This window comes from Stylophora pistillata, chromosome 5 (genome assembly GCF_964205215.1).
Source record: "Stylophora pistillata chromosome 5, jaStyPist1.2, whole genome shotgun sequence".
Lineage (NCBI taxonomy): Eukaryota > Metazoa > Cnidaria > Anthozoa > Scleractinia > Pocilloporidae > Stylophora > Stylophora pistillata.
In genome coordinates, this window is record NC_142523.1 from 30,497,130 (window position 1) to 30,516,150 (window position 19,021).

A 19,021-nucleotide genomic window follows, 5' to 3' on the forward strand; every position below is an offset into this window, starting at 1 on the left:
GTTTAAGCACTAAGCAACTTAAAAATATTAATTTTCCGCTGCCGCAAAACCCAGTGCACGACACCCACTGTCGCTTTAAGAAACGTATTATGATTGCAGTTATATACAGGAATGATAGGGCTCCATACCAGTTATCCACACTTCAAATGATTTCGTTGTGCAATGCTTTTTGTAACCGTTACCCGCTTGACCTCCCGCACAACAGTCTAGCGCTCAAACCAATTTAGCTAACCTGAGAAGGCGGTTAGGCATTAACCCTGGTTTACAAGGAAAAAATGGTAGATAGAGATCGACATGCCATCTATGTACAGTACATGTAATGTAAAAACTATTGAAATTTCACCAGGACCCTGCGCCGGGTAGCCTTAAATTTCTGTGATCTCTAAAGCTGAATGAACCTTCCCAGGTATGCTGTGCCAAGGAAAATGTCTCACTCGACCAAATGCTTTCCCTTCAACTCCCAGAAGTGACTGCAATGTAACCTCTCCATACAAATTTAAAACTCAATCTATTCAGCCAACAACTGAAGCAAGATATTTTTTTCCTTCTCATGACAAGAGTTAAACAACAAATATCCTGGGATCACTAGGTTCATACAAAGCAATTTATCAGTTTAAAGGCGTTAGCTAAGATGTAATTAACAAATTTTCTAAACTAGCTATGATGAGAGATTTACATTTCTAATCAGATAATCAGATGCTGATACAGGTATTTCTAGAAATAAATTATAAAACTGTGTTTTCATCATGGGTACTTTACTTTCTATTTAATAATGGTATGGCTGTTGGCAGTCAGGGTACTTTAATTTTTGTTTAATAATGGTATGGCTTTTAACAAGCAGGGTATTACAGAATTGATTGAATGCTTATTAGCCCAAGCAGATTCTTAGTGGCCATACAAAATGTACAATGCAGCTCTTTTACCCCTTTAAACTCCCGTGAGTGATTAAGACAGAACTTCCTCTTCACAGTATCAAATGAATACAAAATCACACTGACAAGTCATGAGAAGAAAGAAAAATATCAATAAGGGGATTATTAGTTGATCCAATACTAAATTCGCCGAAGTAACAGCTAGCAGAAGAATTGAAAGGCAGACAGTAACAAGAATTAGTTATGAGGTCTTGCTGCAATAGTTCATTGTACTTACTCTTAATAACTGTGTAATCTGTAACTTTGTACTCCTTAATATGCCTCAGCTTTACTTCCAAAAGGCAGGTGTACTTTCCCCCTTGTTGGACATCAACCTTTGTAAGCTTTAGTGGGGCTAAAAAGCCCTGTTGCACATCTGGATCTGGATTCCGCACACTCTCCAACAACTTCCCATCTTTAAACCAGGAAATCCTCTTCATTGGGGTGCTGTTTTCATTTCCTCTTCTAGTTAGGTTGCAGAATATTATAATGCCGTCATCTGGATTAAAAACACTGGAAACTGAGACTTTCACTGTTGGAATTTCATTTCCTGAAATGCAAGAATGTGTAAACCATTACATGAAGATTGTAGTGGCCGACACAAGCGAAGCAAAATTTCGACAACTATGAGTTTCGCAAATGAAGACACACTATGAAGCGGGGATATATTTTACGGACAAGCCTTGAATCGTTTTATTTAACGTAGTCGTGGTATCCAAGTACTTATCATAAACTACAATAGGAATTTATAAGGAAGAAGCTAAGCTACATGCGAATAGACAAACCAACATTCCAAACATTCCAATATAAAGGCAAGATGCAAAGCTAGCTAAAACCTCAATATATATAGAAGCAAGATGCAAAGCTAGCTAAAACCTCAAACAAACTCACAAACGAACTATATATAAGCTCAAGGAAGGGAACATTAGCACTTACATAACAGTCCCACTTGTAAGAATTGAACAAAAACAAACTTCAATATAAGGTAGGTATTCGGAAGAGAAACGGGAGATCCAGACAGACACTTTTACTCTAACACAGAAAACTGTAGTCTTACGGTAAATATGACAACAACCATTAAACAAACCGCCAAACGATAAACTAAAAACTTCAACTACTCTCCTCTAAAAATCACACACGTCAACGTTAAAAAATGGGTCCGTGTGATTTGCTTACGATATTACTTCGTATTATCTCAAAGCACGCGCACGCGAGTCGCATGCGCACAAGTTTGTTAACGTCTTCTTAACAGTAGGCAAAAGGCGTGCCAGCCATTACAAAGATGAAGATTATTGGCCAAAAGCTCAAGCATCAGGTGGATAGATTTTTCTGTTAACAAATACAATTTCTTTCCTAGTTGGAATGGAGATGGTTTATAGAAATATTTTGCTGCAAAAGGATTTCTATAAAAAGGTACTTTACCACTTAAGATGAGGGCATAACTTTTTGATGATCACTCACCCTACATGTAAATTGCACATTCAAAGTGAAAAATAACAGGAACTTTGACTCTGAACAATGGCAAGTAACCACACTACAACTTAACAGCTCATCCTATTCTCAGTGGTTTAAAGGAGATAGCAGTAGTGTCTTTCCCCTCAATAAGATGCCAGTCTTCAGAAAAGTTACCCCCATCCCTTGGCATTTCCTCCAGTTTTCTGACAGTTTATTTTTACTCAATTCTATACTATGTGGATAGACACGACATACATAATAGACTTATTTATGCTGTGAGAGTACAAATTAGTGAAATTTCATCTGAAATGCATAGACTTACCTGTAATAACGCTAACACTAAAGCCATGCCTCTTTGGTACGCTTACATTTTTCGCAAAAGCATGGCACTCATAGCTTCCAAGATCACGGTACTGACTGTCATCCTGAATTGTTACATTTATCAAAGTCATGGTAGTGTACAATTTAATGTATCCACCTACAACGAAAGCAATTAACTTTTTTGCCGGAGGAGAAGAATATGGCTTTGTACTGTACAGATTATAGAGGGGGAGGGGAGGGGGAGGGGAGGGGGAGGGGAGAGGGAGGGAAGGGGAGGGGGGGGAGGGGAGGGAAGGTGGAGGGAAGGGGAGGGGAGGGGAGGGGGTCCTGATCCCATTCCAGGCACAAATTGATAAAAAATTATCATGGCATCAAGTATCCAAGAAAGGAAAAGTTCAAATCTCTCTTGTTATATGTGCGAGGTTTCAGGAAAATCTTGATGTTCTGACAAACTTAAGGAAATAAAATTCATGGGTCACATATGATTCAGGAGGGAAATCATGACTCAGCCTCGTTCACACTATTTATGACGATTATAAGAATCCTGCTTTGGGAGTAAAGTCTGAGATCCAGAGGTTGTTTTGTTTTGTTTTGTTTTGTTTTCTAGGGCCAGATACATCATCTGTAATACAAAGATATACTCACATATATCCTCTGTTGCTCGAGTAAACAAAAATCTATCCCCCTCTAACTTTCTGTATCGGTTAAGATCATCTCTCCTATAAAACTCTATTCTATCTGGTTGAAGTTTACCAGATGCATCAAATGCAATGCAAGTAACGCCTGCTGAGGTGTACTCTAGTGGGTAGATGTTCTCTGGGAAAGGTTCTATAATTGCAAATGGTGGTTCCCCTGGAAAACAAAGAAAAAAAAAAGAAAAAGAAAAAATGTACACTTACATCTATTAAACTGCAGGAACTGCATATACATGTATATTTGTATCTAGAAATGAGAAACTGGGGTGCTTTTCTGCATGGGGCCGGACGGATGTTAATTTGAAGCTGTAATAGATTTTTGCCCATATTGTACCTTACGAAGCTGTAACGCACAATGTAACCATACCTAAGCTATCTCTAATTGATATTTAAAAAATTGTAAGCCAAAGTGCACAAGTAGATCACTCTAAATAGTTCACACTGCTTTTTGTTGAAGTTCCAATAACGCGCATAAAAATTTCTAGATCATTCCGTTATCAGGTATTGTTATTTAGTAACTGCCCAAACACAGATCCAAAAACAGTAACATCGTAAGTTGTGTCATTTTCAATGACAATTTTTTTAAAAATCGTCCCTGCCACACTGAAACCATGTATTTTAATCCATCATGACATGAAAAGTTTGAGCAAGACTATAGCAACGCTTTGACAAAAAAATATTGCGATCTCAGAATTCCAGCACAGCAAAAAAATGTGATTTTCAAATTAGTATATCTTAAAGTCTATGTAATGGCGTAAAAATTCTTAGCGCATGAAAACAGTCTTAAATTTCACAAATACGACCTCAAACATCTTTCACTTCCAAATTCACGTATACGATCTTAAGGCCAACGAGCTACTGAAATTTCGTAGAACAAACAACACAATTACGTATGTGGTGATAGTACTCAGTCACGCTTTTAGATTTTTTCGATCAGTTCATCCTAAACTTTTAAAACTTCAAAATCAACATATAAGATTCAAGACACCACCTGCCATTTGTAACCACAAAAAAAGAAAAAAAGACTGCGAGGTTTTCGCTAGAGAAAGCTCGTAAAATGCATCGAGAGATCGAAATTTATTCGTACATTGCGACAGTTATACGCTCACAAAGCTTCAAAGAAATTGAAAAAGTGTGAGGTAAGTAACTTAGCCGGGGATGACTACTCTCGAGCCTTTGAAAAGAACACCATTGTGTACTGATAGTTCGTCGCGTTAAATCAGTGCATTCACCTCAGGTGAGGTGAATGCACTGATTTAACTTCACCAACACATCCACTGTGCTGAAAGTAATTTTTCTCTATTAACAGAACATACTTCCTTTCAAATCTTTATTTTGATCGGACATCTTGTAGATTTGACCGGACATTAATTAGCATTATTATACATTGTAGTCACCATCTATCTTCTCATTGGCTAAACGGCTACAGTTAATTCTGGGAAACAGCGCAACCTACAGATCATTCACTAATCTGTACCTACAGATTAGTGAATAATCTGTAAGTTGCGCGCGCAATACGTGATTTCCGGTGGAGCAATGTCAAGTTCACGGACACCGAGGTAAGAATGGCTTCTCCATTCGCTTCATCGACCCAGGGAGAAATTCAGAAATTACTTGAAGATAAAGATTCGGAAAATACTAAAAGAATGTATGATGAATCAATTATTGGATTCGGTTTTTGTGATACCCGGAATAATCAAGGTCTCGGTTAGTGTTATCAGCCTCAGCCTTCGGCCTCATCTGATAACACTTACCTCGACCTTGATTATTCCGGATATAACAAAAACTTCATTAAAATTATTTAGCATGATAAAATTCACTAGAATAATGATTTTCAAGAACTGCAATTAATTTTTTTATTTCATTATCAGTCTTGAGCATGAACACTTCATTATGCAGTTTTTCTTCATGATACTGCACGGAAACTCTCCACTGAAGTATTTTTTTCGTTCGATATCAGTACTTTATAGTAAACTGATATGCTGGGAAAAAATAAAAGCAATGTCTTAAGTCCTGTTTCCTTATTTGGTTATAAATAAACCTATGCAAGCCCTGAAGGTCACGCCAGAAAGACTGGATTAATTGCAGCGTAGCACAAGTCACGACGACACTCTGGGGACACTAAGAACCACAATTCTGACCGGATGGCCAATGCAGAAAGATCAAGTACCAATCAAGATCCGGGAGTAATAGTCTTACCGCGACGAACTATCAGTACACAATGGTGTTCTTTTCAAAGGCTCGAGAGTAGTCATCCCCGGCTAAGTTACTGAGACCTGAAGTCAAATCCAGAAGTCATTCCAGGCATTTAGGAGTAGAAGCTTGCCTGCGTAAAGCTAGAGACACTGTACTCTAGCCTGGTATGAATGCAGAAGGGAGTAACCAATTCAAACAATGTTCAATTTGCAACGAATTTCAAGCTAAAAATCAGAAGCTTTTAATGCAAAGCCATGAACTTCCTAACCGCCCGTGGAGTTGAGTAGCTACTGACCAGTTCAGATTTCATGACAAAGAATACATCGTGCTTGTTGACTACCACTCAGATTTCAAGGAAGTGCCAAGATTGAAGGAAAACACTTCCAGTTCCGTGATTGAATTATTCTAAGGAACAGTTCAGCCGACACAGCATTCCAGACACACTAACTACTGACAACGCTCCTCAGTTTACAAGCCATGAGTTCCATCAGTTTTCAGTCGATTAGGAGTTCACTCACGTATCGTCTTCCCCGCATCATCGCAGATCCAACGGAAAGGCAGAGTCTGCTGTGAAAATTTTCAAGTCTTTGTTCAGAAAACCTCTCAACGACAACAAAGACCCGTAGTTAGCCCTATCGAACCAACGCAACACACCAACAGAGTCCCTCGAAAGTAGCCCTGCACAGACATTGATGTCTAGACGCACCATAACCTTACTACCCTTAACTTCTAACCTACTGCACCCCAAGATTCCAGAAAATGTTAATGCAGAGCTTAATTTGAAAAGGCAAAAGGCTACGTGGTACCATGACCGCACGTCGCGCACCCTACCAGAATTACAAGTTGGGCAAGACATAAGAGTGGCATCTCTTCAGTGGAATCAAAGGTGGAAAACCGGCGCCTGTATTGAGAAGTTTCAGACAGGTCCTATGTAGTAAAAACTAGCTCAGACAATCAAATATTACGTCGAAATCGGGAATTTCTCAAGCCAGCTGCACAACCATTAGCAGAACAGCACAAACTAGTTGAAAGCAGTGATAGCCAGCTTTCAAAGAGTGTAAACCAGCCTTCAAAGCGAGATGTCAATTCAGCTAATCATGAACCGAAGCCAATATTGACACCACAGACTGTTCCATTGAAGAAAACTCGCACCAGAGTTGTAAAGCCACCCTCGAAGTTCAGTGACGTTGTTGAGTAGTTTATCGTATGAAAATTGACTTCAGCTCAAGCGAACTCGAAGTCTTCATCAGTTAGAAAAACTGACTATTGAACAGTAACTTTAATAAGAACTTTCGACTTTCAGTCCTGTATGAAGTTCCATTTGTTTTGTTTTGTCCTTTTTTTAAATTTTATTTTAGTCATCTCCTTTTCAATTTGAACACATTTCATTTACGTTCATACGTTTACTTGTGGAAGTTAGCTTGCCCCAAAAGAAGGGAGATGTTACGATAAGTTGTCCTACGTCACTTGGCACGTTACGTGTTTCCTTATTTGGTTATGAATAAACCGGTCCGAATGGTTTATTCATTACTATTTTAACCTTTTTCACTTGTGAAAACAAGACGTAAACTCGAGCAATTTAAATGTTAATGAATAAACACTTGGCGACGCGCTTTCTGGCTGGTCAAGACTTCATTTCCTCAGGAAATATTCATTACAGGTGTTGGCGACCTGAAATTCAGCTTTTAATTTCGCAAACAGTTTGAAAAAAAATCCTTTCCCCGAAAATATTTTGTCCAGTCTAAGTTTATCCTTTATTAAAATACTTTTACGAGTTGCTACCGCAGACTATAATTTATTCATCGCTAGTTCTACTTCACGTGCAGATTATTATCTCCTTTTCATATGTCATTCGCGCACACCTGGTTTTACATCAAACGTTTTCAGAGTCGACCAAACATGCAAAAACTGAAATGTTCGGACATCATGTCCGATCATAATGTGAAATTGGCCGGACATATTCAAAATTTTGTAGGACAATGTCCGATGACCGACTGTTATTTCCAGCTCTGCATTCAGTAAACCGGCATGTTTTTGTCGCTTTCCTCCCAAGTTTCATTGGCACAATGAGAATTGTTTCGGAAGCTCTCGCATGACAAGTAAAGTTTCTTCGTAGCTACCACTATATTATTATAGGGTTCTTAATACACATTACCCTTACCTTGAGCCTTCACTGTTGCAAAAATAGTGAGAAACAGAGGAATAATCTTTTCTAATACGGCCATGATGTTCGCCGCACCTAAATCTATCTTTCAGCTTTTCATTAACCTCGGCACCAGGTGAGACTCCCGGCAGACTTGAAATTGAGGCTGTTTGACGCAACAGGACTGTGCGGGAGTGTGTTGTCGTCTGAGTAATAAATATGTATATGCGCTCGTTGGAAATACGTATACTTTATTCTAGAAACGAGAATCTTTAAATTGCACTGATGTAGTCGCGATAAAATCCATGGAGATAAGTCTTTTCTTTTGTAAGGAGGAAAAGATCTCGCCCAAGAAAACTCACAAACTTTTGATTCAAAGTAAAGGAAATGTTAACAGAAGCGTCGAAATTTAACTGACATGCATAAAGCGAAATAGAGTCTGGATATCCATGTTGAACGTACCCTACGGAAACTACCCTCGAGCTTGGGGTAATGATCATAAAATGTCTTTAATTTACAAATCGTAATATTTGAGACCTTTCGTTACCAGCAATTTATCAAGATGACGTGACAACAAGCTCGTGCAAGCCTTGCGTTTTCCTAATATGGCATATGAAGTCCATTGCAACGCCAGGTCGTCATGACTACGTATTTTTTTTTTTTCAGAATCCGATTGCATTTTGAGCGAACCGGGCTGGGAGATTTTCCTCTCTGATTTGTGCGAATTTATTTGAAATCAAGGAGAGTAACAAAGAGTTTTGACCGAAAATGGCCGCAATTCAAGAAGGTTAGTGGAATTTTGTACTGTTATTGCGATTTTTTTTTAAGTTAATTTTTTTTGCCGAAAGAAAACGTTTTTTCTCCTCATTAATTGCACGTTTGTTTTTTCTTTTTTTTTTCTCAGGAGAGATCCAGGCTACTAAAGAACAGGTAAATTCAACATTTGTGCAGTTTGTCGTGACAAGCTGAAGTATCATTTCCTACAGCTTTTCTTTTAGTTAAGGCTCAAGCACGTCAGTTTCTTGTAATTCTAGTGCGCTTGCATGCAGAAATGTGTATTGCGTGTTCCAAGCACATCCGTATCGAATAGCAGCTGTGGTCTTTTGTTTCCTGTCACGAATCGCTAGTGGTGGTTAAAGATTGGGTTCTGTCCTGGTGTACCGGTTCACAAGGGAATTACCATTGTTCTTTCTTTGTTTAGGAGTCATTAATTAGCTGTTGTGTATTGTTCGGTCTTTTGTATCGGCTCTCGTGAACCGGTACACGAGGACAGAACCAAAGATTGTAATCGGATTATATTCGGTCATTTTCGTGTCGAACAAGGTAAAGCAGTCAACGCCAAGGAAATAAGTGTCGTGCACAAGTCTTAGATCACGAATTAAGAAACAATGATGAATGTTTGACAGTTTAGGTTTGTGGTCGGATGTACGTATCTAGGGCGTTTACTTGTGATAGCAATAAAACTAGGTAATTTTGTAACATTGAGAAAGACTGATTACAACGGTTGTGATGAGCGAAAGTATGACTGTAATAAAGTGAAGAAAACGACAGACACAGTCCTAGGTGTTTGTTGAACCAGCGAGCGCGGACATATTCCTAACGCAGTGGAAAATTCCTCAAAACAGTTTGTAACTGGTTTTCAAACAGAGCTATTATTAAAAAAAAAAAAAAAAATTTTTCGGAAGACTTAGCCGAGAACGAGGTCTGTAAGATAGTTTGTTTCTTAAACTTTCTATGAATGTAAAAGTTCGCTAATGAGTCAGCGATATGCGGCAGGTTGTAAAAAGTACGGTGGAAATTAATTTTTTTGTGGCATTTTCAGTCCACAGAATGCGAGGTGACTGCCCCTTAGCAGAGCGCTGCGGAAAAAGCGAAGAGAAAAGGTAAAAGAAACAGATCATGCAGCGGATAATACTGTAACACAAAATCACTTCCGGTAATGGGCGTAAACTTCAGGTCAGCAGTCGTTGGACCAAGATTATGTCTCTGTTAAGTCTTCTAAATACATTAAAGGAAAATTCTGAGTAACTACTTTCCCCTTTACCAAATTCTCTTCTTTGCAATTCACAAACTCTTTCCCTTTCATGCAAAATCCTCGGGGTTTTCTTTTTCAATACTAAAGCCGGTGTTTGATTTTCTTTTTTTCACATTTTTCAAAATCTTCTAGTCAGCCATCCTGGAAAGACAATCTAAAGATTAAGGTTATTGACGCTGTATGGCTAAGGAATAGGGACACTTGGTGGGTGCTTATATGGATATTAAAGAATTTCCGGTTCAACCCTGTTTCAGAAAGAGATATTTCATGTACCTGAATGTAGTTTCTATTGCATTTATCTCGCATGAATTTTCTCCTCATAAATAATTCTTTATATAATTGTTTCCAATTTCTACGGTATCTTTTAAAAGGATGAAACCTTCAATAAGTGTTAAAGGCAGTCCGGCCGCTTAGCGTTAGAGCATTGCGAATATTTCCCCAACTGTATTTGATTATTATGTCTTGTTCTAACTCACTAGTAATTTTATTGCATTTAATTTGTATGACAACTGTACGTATCTTTTAGCTTATAATGTAGTAAACTAATGCATGGCTTATAACCCCAATAGGTTTGTAGTAATGAAATCTCTTTAGTTTATTGTAAAATCTCTTTAGTTTGTTGTGGTAATGAAACTTTTTTAGCTTGCAATGTGTAGTATTTACTTATTTATTACTAATACCCGCCAAGACTAGCTAATGCTATATGCGGGTTGTGTAAATTTGCTTTTATGTTCTATAAACTAATAATAAAATAATAAACAAGAAAACAAACAAATTACAGCATGCTCTAATATTTCACAATTATTCACCGTAGGCGAGGTGAATATCGTCGAATAATCCCCGAGAGAAAGTCGAGGGGATTAATCGACAATATTCACTGAACCTCAGGCGAATAATTGTTTTAGTATAATTTCAGAACTCACCAACAGAGAAATTTCTAAAATCATAGCATTTTAGTAACATTTATTAACATTTTATTTTAACTTTTTATATAAGCCGCGTGGAGCGGTTTATATAGCGTCATATAAGGAACCGCTCGACCAATCAGATTGCTGGAAACTCTTTGCTCAGCTCTGAGATTATACTAAATTTTTTTTAATACAAGGATCTAACAAAAACTGCTGAAGACCAGAAGAAGGAAATCGAAAATCTTCAACAGCAAATTGCGTGTGTATAGGCTTAACCTAAGCTAAAGTAATGTACGAAATAGTACTGGAGATCAGTTTTTGCAAAAAATTAAAATTCTGAGACGTCCTCGGAAGTGTTCGGGTGTCTCCCGATATAATATGGTCTTTGACAAAGGTGCATTACATAGCACAAGAGATAGGGTTGCGTCAGAACTCCTCGGGATATCATTCGGAGTTTTCGGAACATCTTCGCAAGTCTTCGGGTGTCTCTAAATATGATAGGGTCTCAGGCTAAATCATAGCATATAGCGCAATGGTTATTGTTGCATCCGAACTCTTGGAGATGTCATCAAAAATTTTGGAAACATCTTTGGAAGTGTTCGGGTGTCCTCGGATATGATCGAGTTACTTAAAAAAACTCATAAGTCTTTGGAATTTTTAAAACGTCCACGGAAACCTATGGGTGTCTTCGGGTACAATCGGGCCTCAAGTTTATTGTAGCGGAGAGCGTAAGAGATAGGGTTGTATCAGAACTTCTCGGGATATCAGAAGTTTTTGGAACATCCTCGGAAGTCCTTGGGTATCTTTGGATATGGTTAGGTCCCTTAAGATAAATCCCACGCTTTTGCGGCCAGTTTGAATAGACAGTAGATTTTATTCTGCGGTTTCTCCTAATTTTTTAATTTGCCTTAAACATTAGACAATGATAACTCTTATAAACTACAATTTAGCTTTCAGAAGAGACTTAAATGCATGCTTGTTTTGATATTAGTTCAGTGTTTAAGGCTTTTCGTCTCCTTTGATGCAAGACGTGGTATCTAAACATTTCTTCTTTCCACTGCAGGGCTTCAAAAGTAGCTTTGGCAGAACAAGAACTCACCACTTTTGAACTTGATAAGAAAGTTATTCGGCTAGCTCTGTGAGTGTCAAGTTTAATAAAACAATATAGTTTATGTTCGTGGGCATACCTATATTTTAGGCCCAACTCAGAGTCATTTCAAATTTAGGCTCAAGAACAAAAGCTTTATCACCAATATTCAGTATCATCGAGTAGAAAAAAAATACTTCAAAAAAAAAAAGGACAACAAAACAGTCTGATCAATCACACGAGCGAGCGGGTTAAACTATATTTAGAGGATTGTGAAAGTGTAGTGCGATCATCCGGGAGAGTGTAGTCATGAGAAGGACTGTTTGTCGGTGGTGGAGACTGACGTTTCGACAACCTGTGCGGAAGTGATCATCAGATTCAAGTGAATAGTTGTTGTCAGTAGAATGTTGTTAGTCCAGTTTATGTAAAATGTCGCTCAGTTTTTCCGTGATGTTATTGGCTGTAAGACTCACGTGGCTTAAAGGTTTGAGATACTGCGAACATTCGTTAAAAAAAAAAAAACATTTTATAGTACTTTTGCTAAGGTTGGGCTATAGTGCACCGATATGTTTTCTTCTGCTGTCTTGAAAAGTAAGAGATGGCGAGATTTTGGCCAAGCACTTAAACCGAGAGGTATGAACTTCGCTACTACAATAGTATTCCTTCCTCGTTCTCTGAATTTACTGAGACTTATTTTCCTCTTTCCCAGTTGAAAGAAACGAGGGAATCAGAAGAATGGATGAATAAGAAGTGAGAAAGGTTTTAACAATTCGTAGTTATCTGCGTTCTGTGTTACCTTCATGTCGCAGCTCGAAGTTTGGATAAGGTGATCTACTGGATAATTTTGTTACGGCTTGCATCTGTGGGTATACGTTAACTACCCTTTGAACAACAGGGCCCAGATCTTTCTTCATTTGTTTTCTAGATATTTTACTTGAGGATTTTCCAGGTGAAAAAAGAAACAAAAAATTCTACAGATGACCTTCATGACTTCAGTTGCGTGAAGTTTTTGTCGTTTATTTTCAGTCGGCAATGGTAATGTTGTCAGGCTACAGAAATTTTCAGTCAAAATCCTTGTTCGCAAGAATTATCTCGAAATTGTCTGTCGAACACTCGACTTACACCGCCTTACATTCTCCTTACACCGCCTCCCGGTTAGCTCAATGGATAGACCGCTGGACTGTTGTGCGGGAGGTCGAGGGTTCGAGCCCCTGCCAGACCGACACTCAGGGTCTGAAAATAATTGAGAAGAATTTGCTACCTTTCTATAACATCAAGAAATGGTCAGATATTCTAGTTTTCTCGGATAGGGACGAATAAATGGAGGTCCCGTCTCCTGCAGGGTTGGGGTAGGAGACGTTAATTTCCCACACACGAGATTACTGTGTGATGGATGTCCTCCCCTAGGGTGGGATGGGTGGGAGGGTGGACTAGCACGTACAGCTTGTATCTTCATTTCTAGCCCCTCCCCGCTGCAAACTAATGCAGTGAAAATGGAGTAAATTAAATTAACACTCCATTTTCAGTTTAATAATCTGTACTGTAAGCAGTTTAATAATCTGTGTTTAAGAAAGACCGAGAGAATCTGCTTGCGATGAGTACGATGTTTAAAGTTGTACAGAAAGAAAGCAGCAGAGTAAACCAAACTTTACGTGTAAGTTGCGGAATGTAACACTTTTATTCGTCAGTTGAATTTGGTGTCAGAATAGTAAAGCCCAGCCCTTCCTCAAACAACACGGCTTGCGGATTTGTAAACCTGCTGGTGTTCAGTAAAATTTCGGTGCGCATGCGTCGCTTAGATCCCTATATTTTGCACTTTGTTTTAAAGGTTCAAGAATGGTGGACTGAGCTCAGCCAAGGCAGTTGAATCAATCACAATTAATTCCTTAAGAAAGAAGCATCAACAGGACTGTATGTTTAAATTAACGAGAGTCAATAGGATAAAACATTTACTGGATCGAAGCACTCTAATATACCTCATAAATGCTTTCGTCTTTTGCAAACTTTTTTATTGTTCGACAGTCTGGAGCAACACAAGTAATAAGAATATCAAAAAACTTCAGTTAGTCCAGAACTACGCTTGCAGGATCGTGACTGGCTTGAAAAAGTACGATCACATCACAGAGGCACTGAAGTCCCTTAAATGGCTTAACGTAAAGAAAAAACTACTTTTTAATGACTTAGTCATGGTTTATAAATGCATCAACAACTTGACTCCTAACTATCTCTGTGAACGATTTAAACAACGTTCCGAAATTCACCAAAGAGATACCAGACAGAAGAGCGAGCTTACGTTGCCCAAGTGCAGGATCGCGGCTGGGCAAAGGGCTTTTGCCTTCCGTGGGGCTAAAAGTTATAATTTTTTACCCAAATTTATCAGAGACACAGATAGCCTAAGTGGTTTTAAAAAGAAAATTTTTAAGAATATTCTTAATTCGTAACATGTGACTTTAGTATTGAAATATAAGCTAATTTTTTTTTGTTTTTTTTTTTCTTTTAATATCATGTTATCTTATTATGACGTTTTTATGACTTAATATCTTATATTCATGTATGGCGGAAGAGCCCCCAGGGGGGAGCTATGCAATAAAGTATGTATGTATGTATGTATGTATGTAAGTTCGCGAATATAAAAATGTATATGAAATCGTTCTCCTTGCTATTAGTACACGTGCATTATGATTTATTGCTTGTTGTTGTTCTATTTCTTCAGGAAGATAGAAAAAAAATGGATCGGTAGGTGTTCTATTATTAAATCCTCTCTTGATTTGTAATACTGAATAAGGTTTAACAAATAAGTCACCCACTATTATTTACGCTCTCGATATTACGTTGAACGGAAAAGAAAACGAGCCTATTTTGACTGGGACCCTCAAAAAACAAAACCAAAACGTTGAGTCCTTGGACCTCTAGCTTGAGAATGACTGCCTCGTATTTCTCCTTACAATATCACCCCCGAATTACGCATTAACGTCACAGGAATATAGGAAATGGTCACCATTTGGAGAAGCTCTTGCAATCAATTTTTGAGCAAATTCTCCTTGTCAGAGTATTAAAAAATGAATAGAAAACAGTATGGAGAATATGTATTCTGATGTTATGGTATAAAAGGTTAAAAAGGCTATTCAGAGCCAAGGTGAATATCACTGGGTAGCCTAGCCTTCATTTTACAAACATGCGCAGTAACATGTTTGACAATCTCAAACATTTGATCTGAGAAGTTCAACCCGTTTTTCTTTTCTGATTTCCTCTTTCAAATACAAAAGAAGCCGAGCTAAAATGTGCAATCTCCAGGCTGAACAACGAAGGCGGTTGGCTTCAATCTGGTGTAACAAATTTAATGAACAAGATCAACGAGCATAACGATGAAATAGAAAAACTGCAGACTGCAAAGGGTAGGGTTGGAGATAATGCGCACCAGCAAGATATCCATAACTTAAATGAAACTGAAGCTTGGCAAGGCAAGTAAAGCAAATGTCAAAAAAGCACTCTTGAATTAACCCTTCGATCCCTAAAAGTGACTAACTTCTAATTTCATTTACAATATCCACTCCTGAATCAAATGTTAAGGTCACGAGAGTGAAGGAAATGATCTCAAACAAAAGAAGCGCTTGACTGTTAACCAAATTCTTCCTGTGAGCACCAGGAAATGAATAGATAACTGATGTAGGGATGTAAAGTGTTAGATATCAGAAAATCATCTCCTCGTCGTAGAACGCGTTTGGTGGGAAAAAGCGCGCTAACAGTCGCTCGATTGACGTCTGTGCATGTGTGAACGCTGCAATGGCTAGGAGGGGAGGGGGGGATTTCAAGGAGTCAGAACCAAAATATCTGACATCTTTGAGGAGTTTCAAGCTAATAGACACGCCAATGAGTCACAGGTTGTTACAGCCACATAGCGTTCTGGCAAAGTTCAACTGGATACCCTTTATTACATACGCTTTATGTTTAAAAGATTTTCTAGTTCTCTTTTTCCCCAGTATTTTTTTCCTTTTACAGACCTATTTGAACCTTTCGCGTTGGTTTAGTCTAACGATTACTTTTTTCTCACTCTAAGTGACACTTAATTTTGTAGTTTATTTATATCTTTTAGATGGAAATTACATTGAGAACAATAAAATGTAAGTGACATTTGATATCGTCTCTTCCAACATGCAGGAAACGTTATAGATAGATCATAAATGTTACGCTAGTCATCTACCCTAATTCAAATGAAATAGAAAATGGAGGCCTCATTATTATTGCCTAGAGGGGGGAAAAGGGCTGGAATATTTTCGATGTATCACAGTTAAAAATTCACCTGACTTAGTCCTTCCCATAGGGCTCTGTAGTATTGAAATGACCCTCAATTTCCTAACGTCTCCCCTTTATATCCCGTTAGCGACAAATGATCCCCCTCTGTCCCCCCTAAAAGCTTGGAGAACAAAATCCTCCACTGCCAGTCTTGTGAGTACCACCTCGACCAAACTATCTACGATCTCCTTTCCCTCCCTCGAGGGTGTTTATTGGATAGATCCAATCGGTGGCTCCCAGTCTAACACGTTTCGGGTTTACTGCGACATGGAAGCTGATGGAGGAGGCTGGACTCTAGTTTGGGGTTATACGTTAACCAACTACGATGTTTTTACAAGTGATACAAACGTTGTGACACCAAGGCCAAACTGGCCAGCACACGGCTACTATGGCATATGAACAACAGCTCCACTGAATGAAACAGATTATAACGCCGTGAACTTCTCACTCTGGAAACAACTCGGCAGACAGGTCCTCATCAAGAGCAACACAAAAAACTGACTGGTGTGTCATCCGGGAACAGGCAACTTAGTTGATTGGCAGGAAGGTAACGTCAACTGTCGAATTGTCAAGCATGCGACTAACACATGTAAGGAAACTTTGCCGCCATCAGTGCCGCGACTTGAGATGGTGAAAGGAGTAACGGTATGCTACGATGAGAACCCTTATTCCCTTATCTATTACCGCTTCGACTCTAGCGATACGACTGGCTGGCCTGTCAATGATCCTTGTGGAAAAGAGTGTGACAATCATGTAAAAATTGCGCTTAATCCACCCGGGAACATTTATGTTCGTATCTAATAAATCTTATAGTTTTACGAGGCCTTGTTCACCTGACGAAATGGTGATTAAAATCATCAAAAAAGTGAGGTGGCATTAAGGCAACTGCATCGACTATTTTAACCCCTTTACTCGCACGATCTGTGGAGGCGCGGTGACCTCATGGTTTGTACGCTCGACTCTGGATCGAGTGGTCCGGGTTCGAGCCCCGGCCGGGACATCGTGTTGTGTTCTTAGGCAAGACACTTTACTCTCACAGTGCCTCTCTTCTTTCAGGTGTAGAGATGGGTACCGGTAAATTTTATGCTGGGGGTAACCCTGCGATGGACTGGCATCCCATCCAGGGGGGAGTAGAAATACTCCTAGTCGCTTCATGCTACAGAAACCGGAGTTAAGCACCGGCCTAATGGGACACTAGGCTCGTAAATAGACTTTACCTTACTCCCACGATCTGATGGTAAATTCTCCCATGTAGCTGTTACACGTTTCCCTGTGAATTAGTTACAAGAATTTGGAGTTACATCAAGATGACAACATCTTCCTGATAAGTTTGGTATTTTCATTACCTGTTTGCTGGATAACATTTGAATAGAATTGGGAAATTAAAAGTTACCTGTTAATCAGTTCTCGGGTTTTGAGGGTTGAACTTTTGTATACGCTGATTACAATCCCATAATGACAATACGTGCTACTTATTTGTTTGAAAATAACGGGCAAATCAAGCAAGTGTGAATGGTGTTTCTTAAGGGCTGCATCGTTGCTACGGCAGCCGTTCTGTAAGGAAAATTACAATAAGAGAAAACTTATATCGATGCTAAACGAAGAAACCATTGGGAAATTGGAGCGCTTCGAAATTCAAATATTCTATCAGGGTTTTGGACACCAGAAAGGAAGTTGGAGTGTATTGAGACATAGCAGTGGGGAGGGTAATAATAGTAATAATAATAATAATTTAATATTTATATTGCGCAAATTAACATGTAGATATGATCAAATGCGCATCACAACACTTTTCGGGGGGACTTTGGCCGGACTGCATCAGCAGTTTACAAACAATCGAAGGAAACTTATTTGAAGATGCCCCCTCCCCCAATTCCCAGTAAACAGGCCAGACCACATCACAGTAATCTCGTGAGTGGGTTTTTTAACGTCCCCTGCCTAACCAAATTAACTAATTACTAGATCCAGGAGACGGGACCTATGGTTTATTCGTCCTTATCCTAGAAGACTAGAATGTCTATCCATTTCTTGATATTATATAGAAAGGTAGCGCATTCTCCTCAGTTTTTCTAAGACCTTGAGTGTTGGTCCGGCCGGGGCTCGAACCATCGACCTCGACCTCCCGCACACCAGTCTAGCGCTCTAACCAACTGAGCTAACCGGGAGGGTCAGTGAATATTAAGTCAAGCATTTGGCCCTGCTCAAAATTCTGCCTCAGAACTTACAATACAATACTTTTTAATAGATAATTTGAGTCTTCCATCTTACATCATCGACACTTTCTATATGAGAGGTGCTTAAAAATAATAGATTTTCTGTCGTGTTAAAAATTCTGATTATATCACTGTAATCTTGGGGAAAAGAATACGCATGCAGATGACGCATGGAAAAATCCCCAAATTATTAGTATAAAGTTGAATATAAAAACAATTTAAGTCACACTTTACCTTTAAAAATATTTGAATCAAGGGATCTTTTGTGATATTAAGAATTTGACGGGACTTAAAAAAATCAGAGATGTTTAAGAAACCCAGCGACATTTAAAAATTATTCCACGAGCACGCGTTGGATATGAGATGATAGATAGCCAGCAAACGCAAGTGGAATAATTGTTTTATTAAAAACGCTACTTTAAATGATTAAATTTTATTACATTTTTAGCTCCCTTTCAAATTTGAGCTGATGCGTACCCTTACCATATCGTAGTTTATGGTATATTGGCTACTCTACCATAATGGCTAAGCCAATGAAAAGTCTTGAATTGCATTATCCAATGATCCAGTTTTTAATAATTAGAGATATCTATAACTTTTGAGGTCATCAGCCTCGAATTCCACACTTATGGCAAGCGAAAGAGGTTTAAAATATGATAAAGATCAACGGTTCAAAACACATTTAAGCGTAATTTTTCTCTCTGCGATGAAGATGACTAAACATCATAACAAATCAAGTGAATTTAATTAATAGTTGTCAGTAA

The 19,021-nt window shown here is 38.6% G+C and overlaps 1 protein-coding gene across 1 annotated transcript in view; it reads right to left on the bottom strand.

Annotated features, from left to right (window-relative positions):
• The window catches only part of LOC111344457 (fibroblast growth factor receptor-like), a 36,219-nt gene extending 28,356 nt beyond the window's left edge, over positions 1 to 7,863 (bottom strand). The window contains exons 1-4 of the mRNA XM_088761085.1: positions 7,740 to 7,863; positions 3,333 to 3,539; positions 2,689 to 2,844; positions 1,150 to 1,461 (exon numbers count right to left, since the gene is read on the bottom strand). Coding sequence (XP_088617211.1) covers positions 1,150 to 1,461; positions 2,689 to 2,844; positions 3,333 to 3,539; positions 7,740 to 7,803 — 739 coding nt within the window. The 5' untranslated portion in view covers positions 7,804 to 7,863. The remainder of the gene's footprint in view (positions 1 to 1,149; positions 1,462 to 2,688; positions 2,845 to 3,332; positions 3,540 to 7,739) is intronic.
• Between the last annotated feature and the right edge of the window lie 11,158 nt (positions 7,864 to 19,021).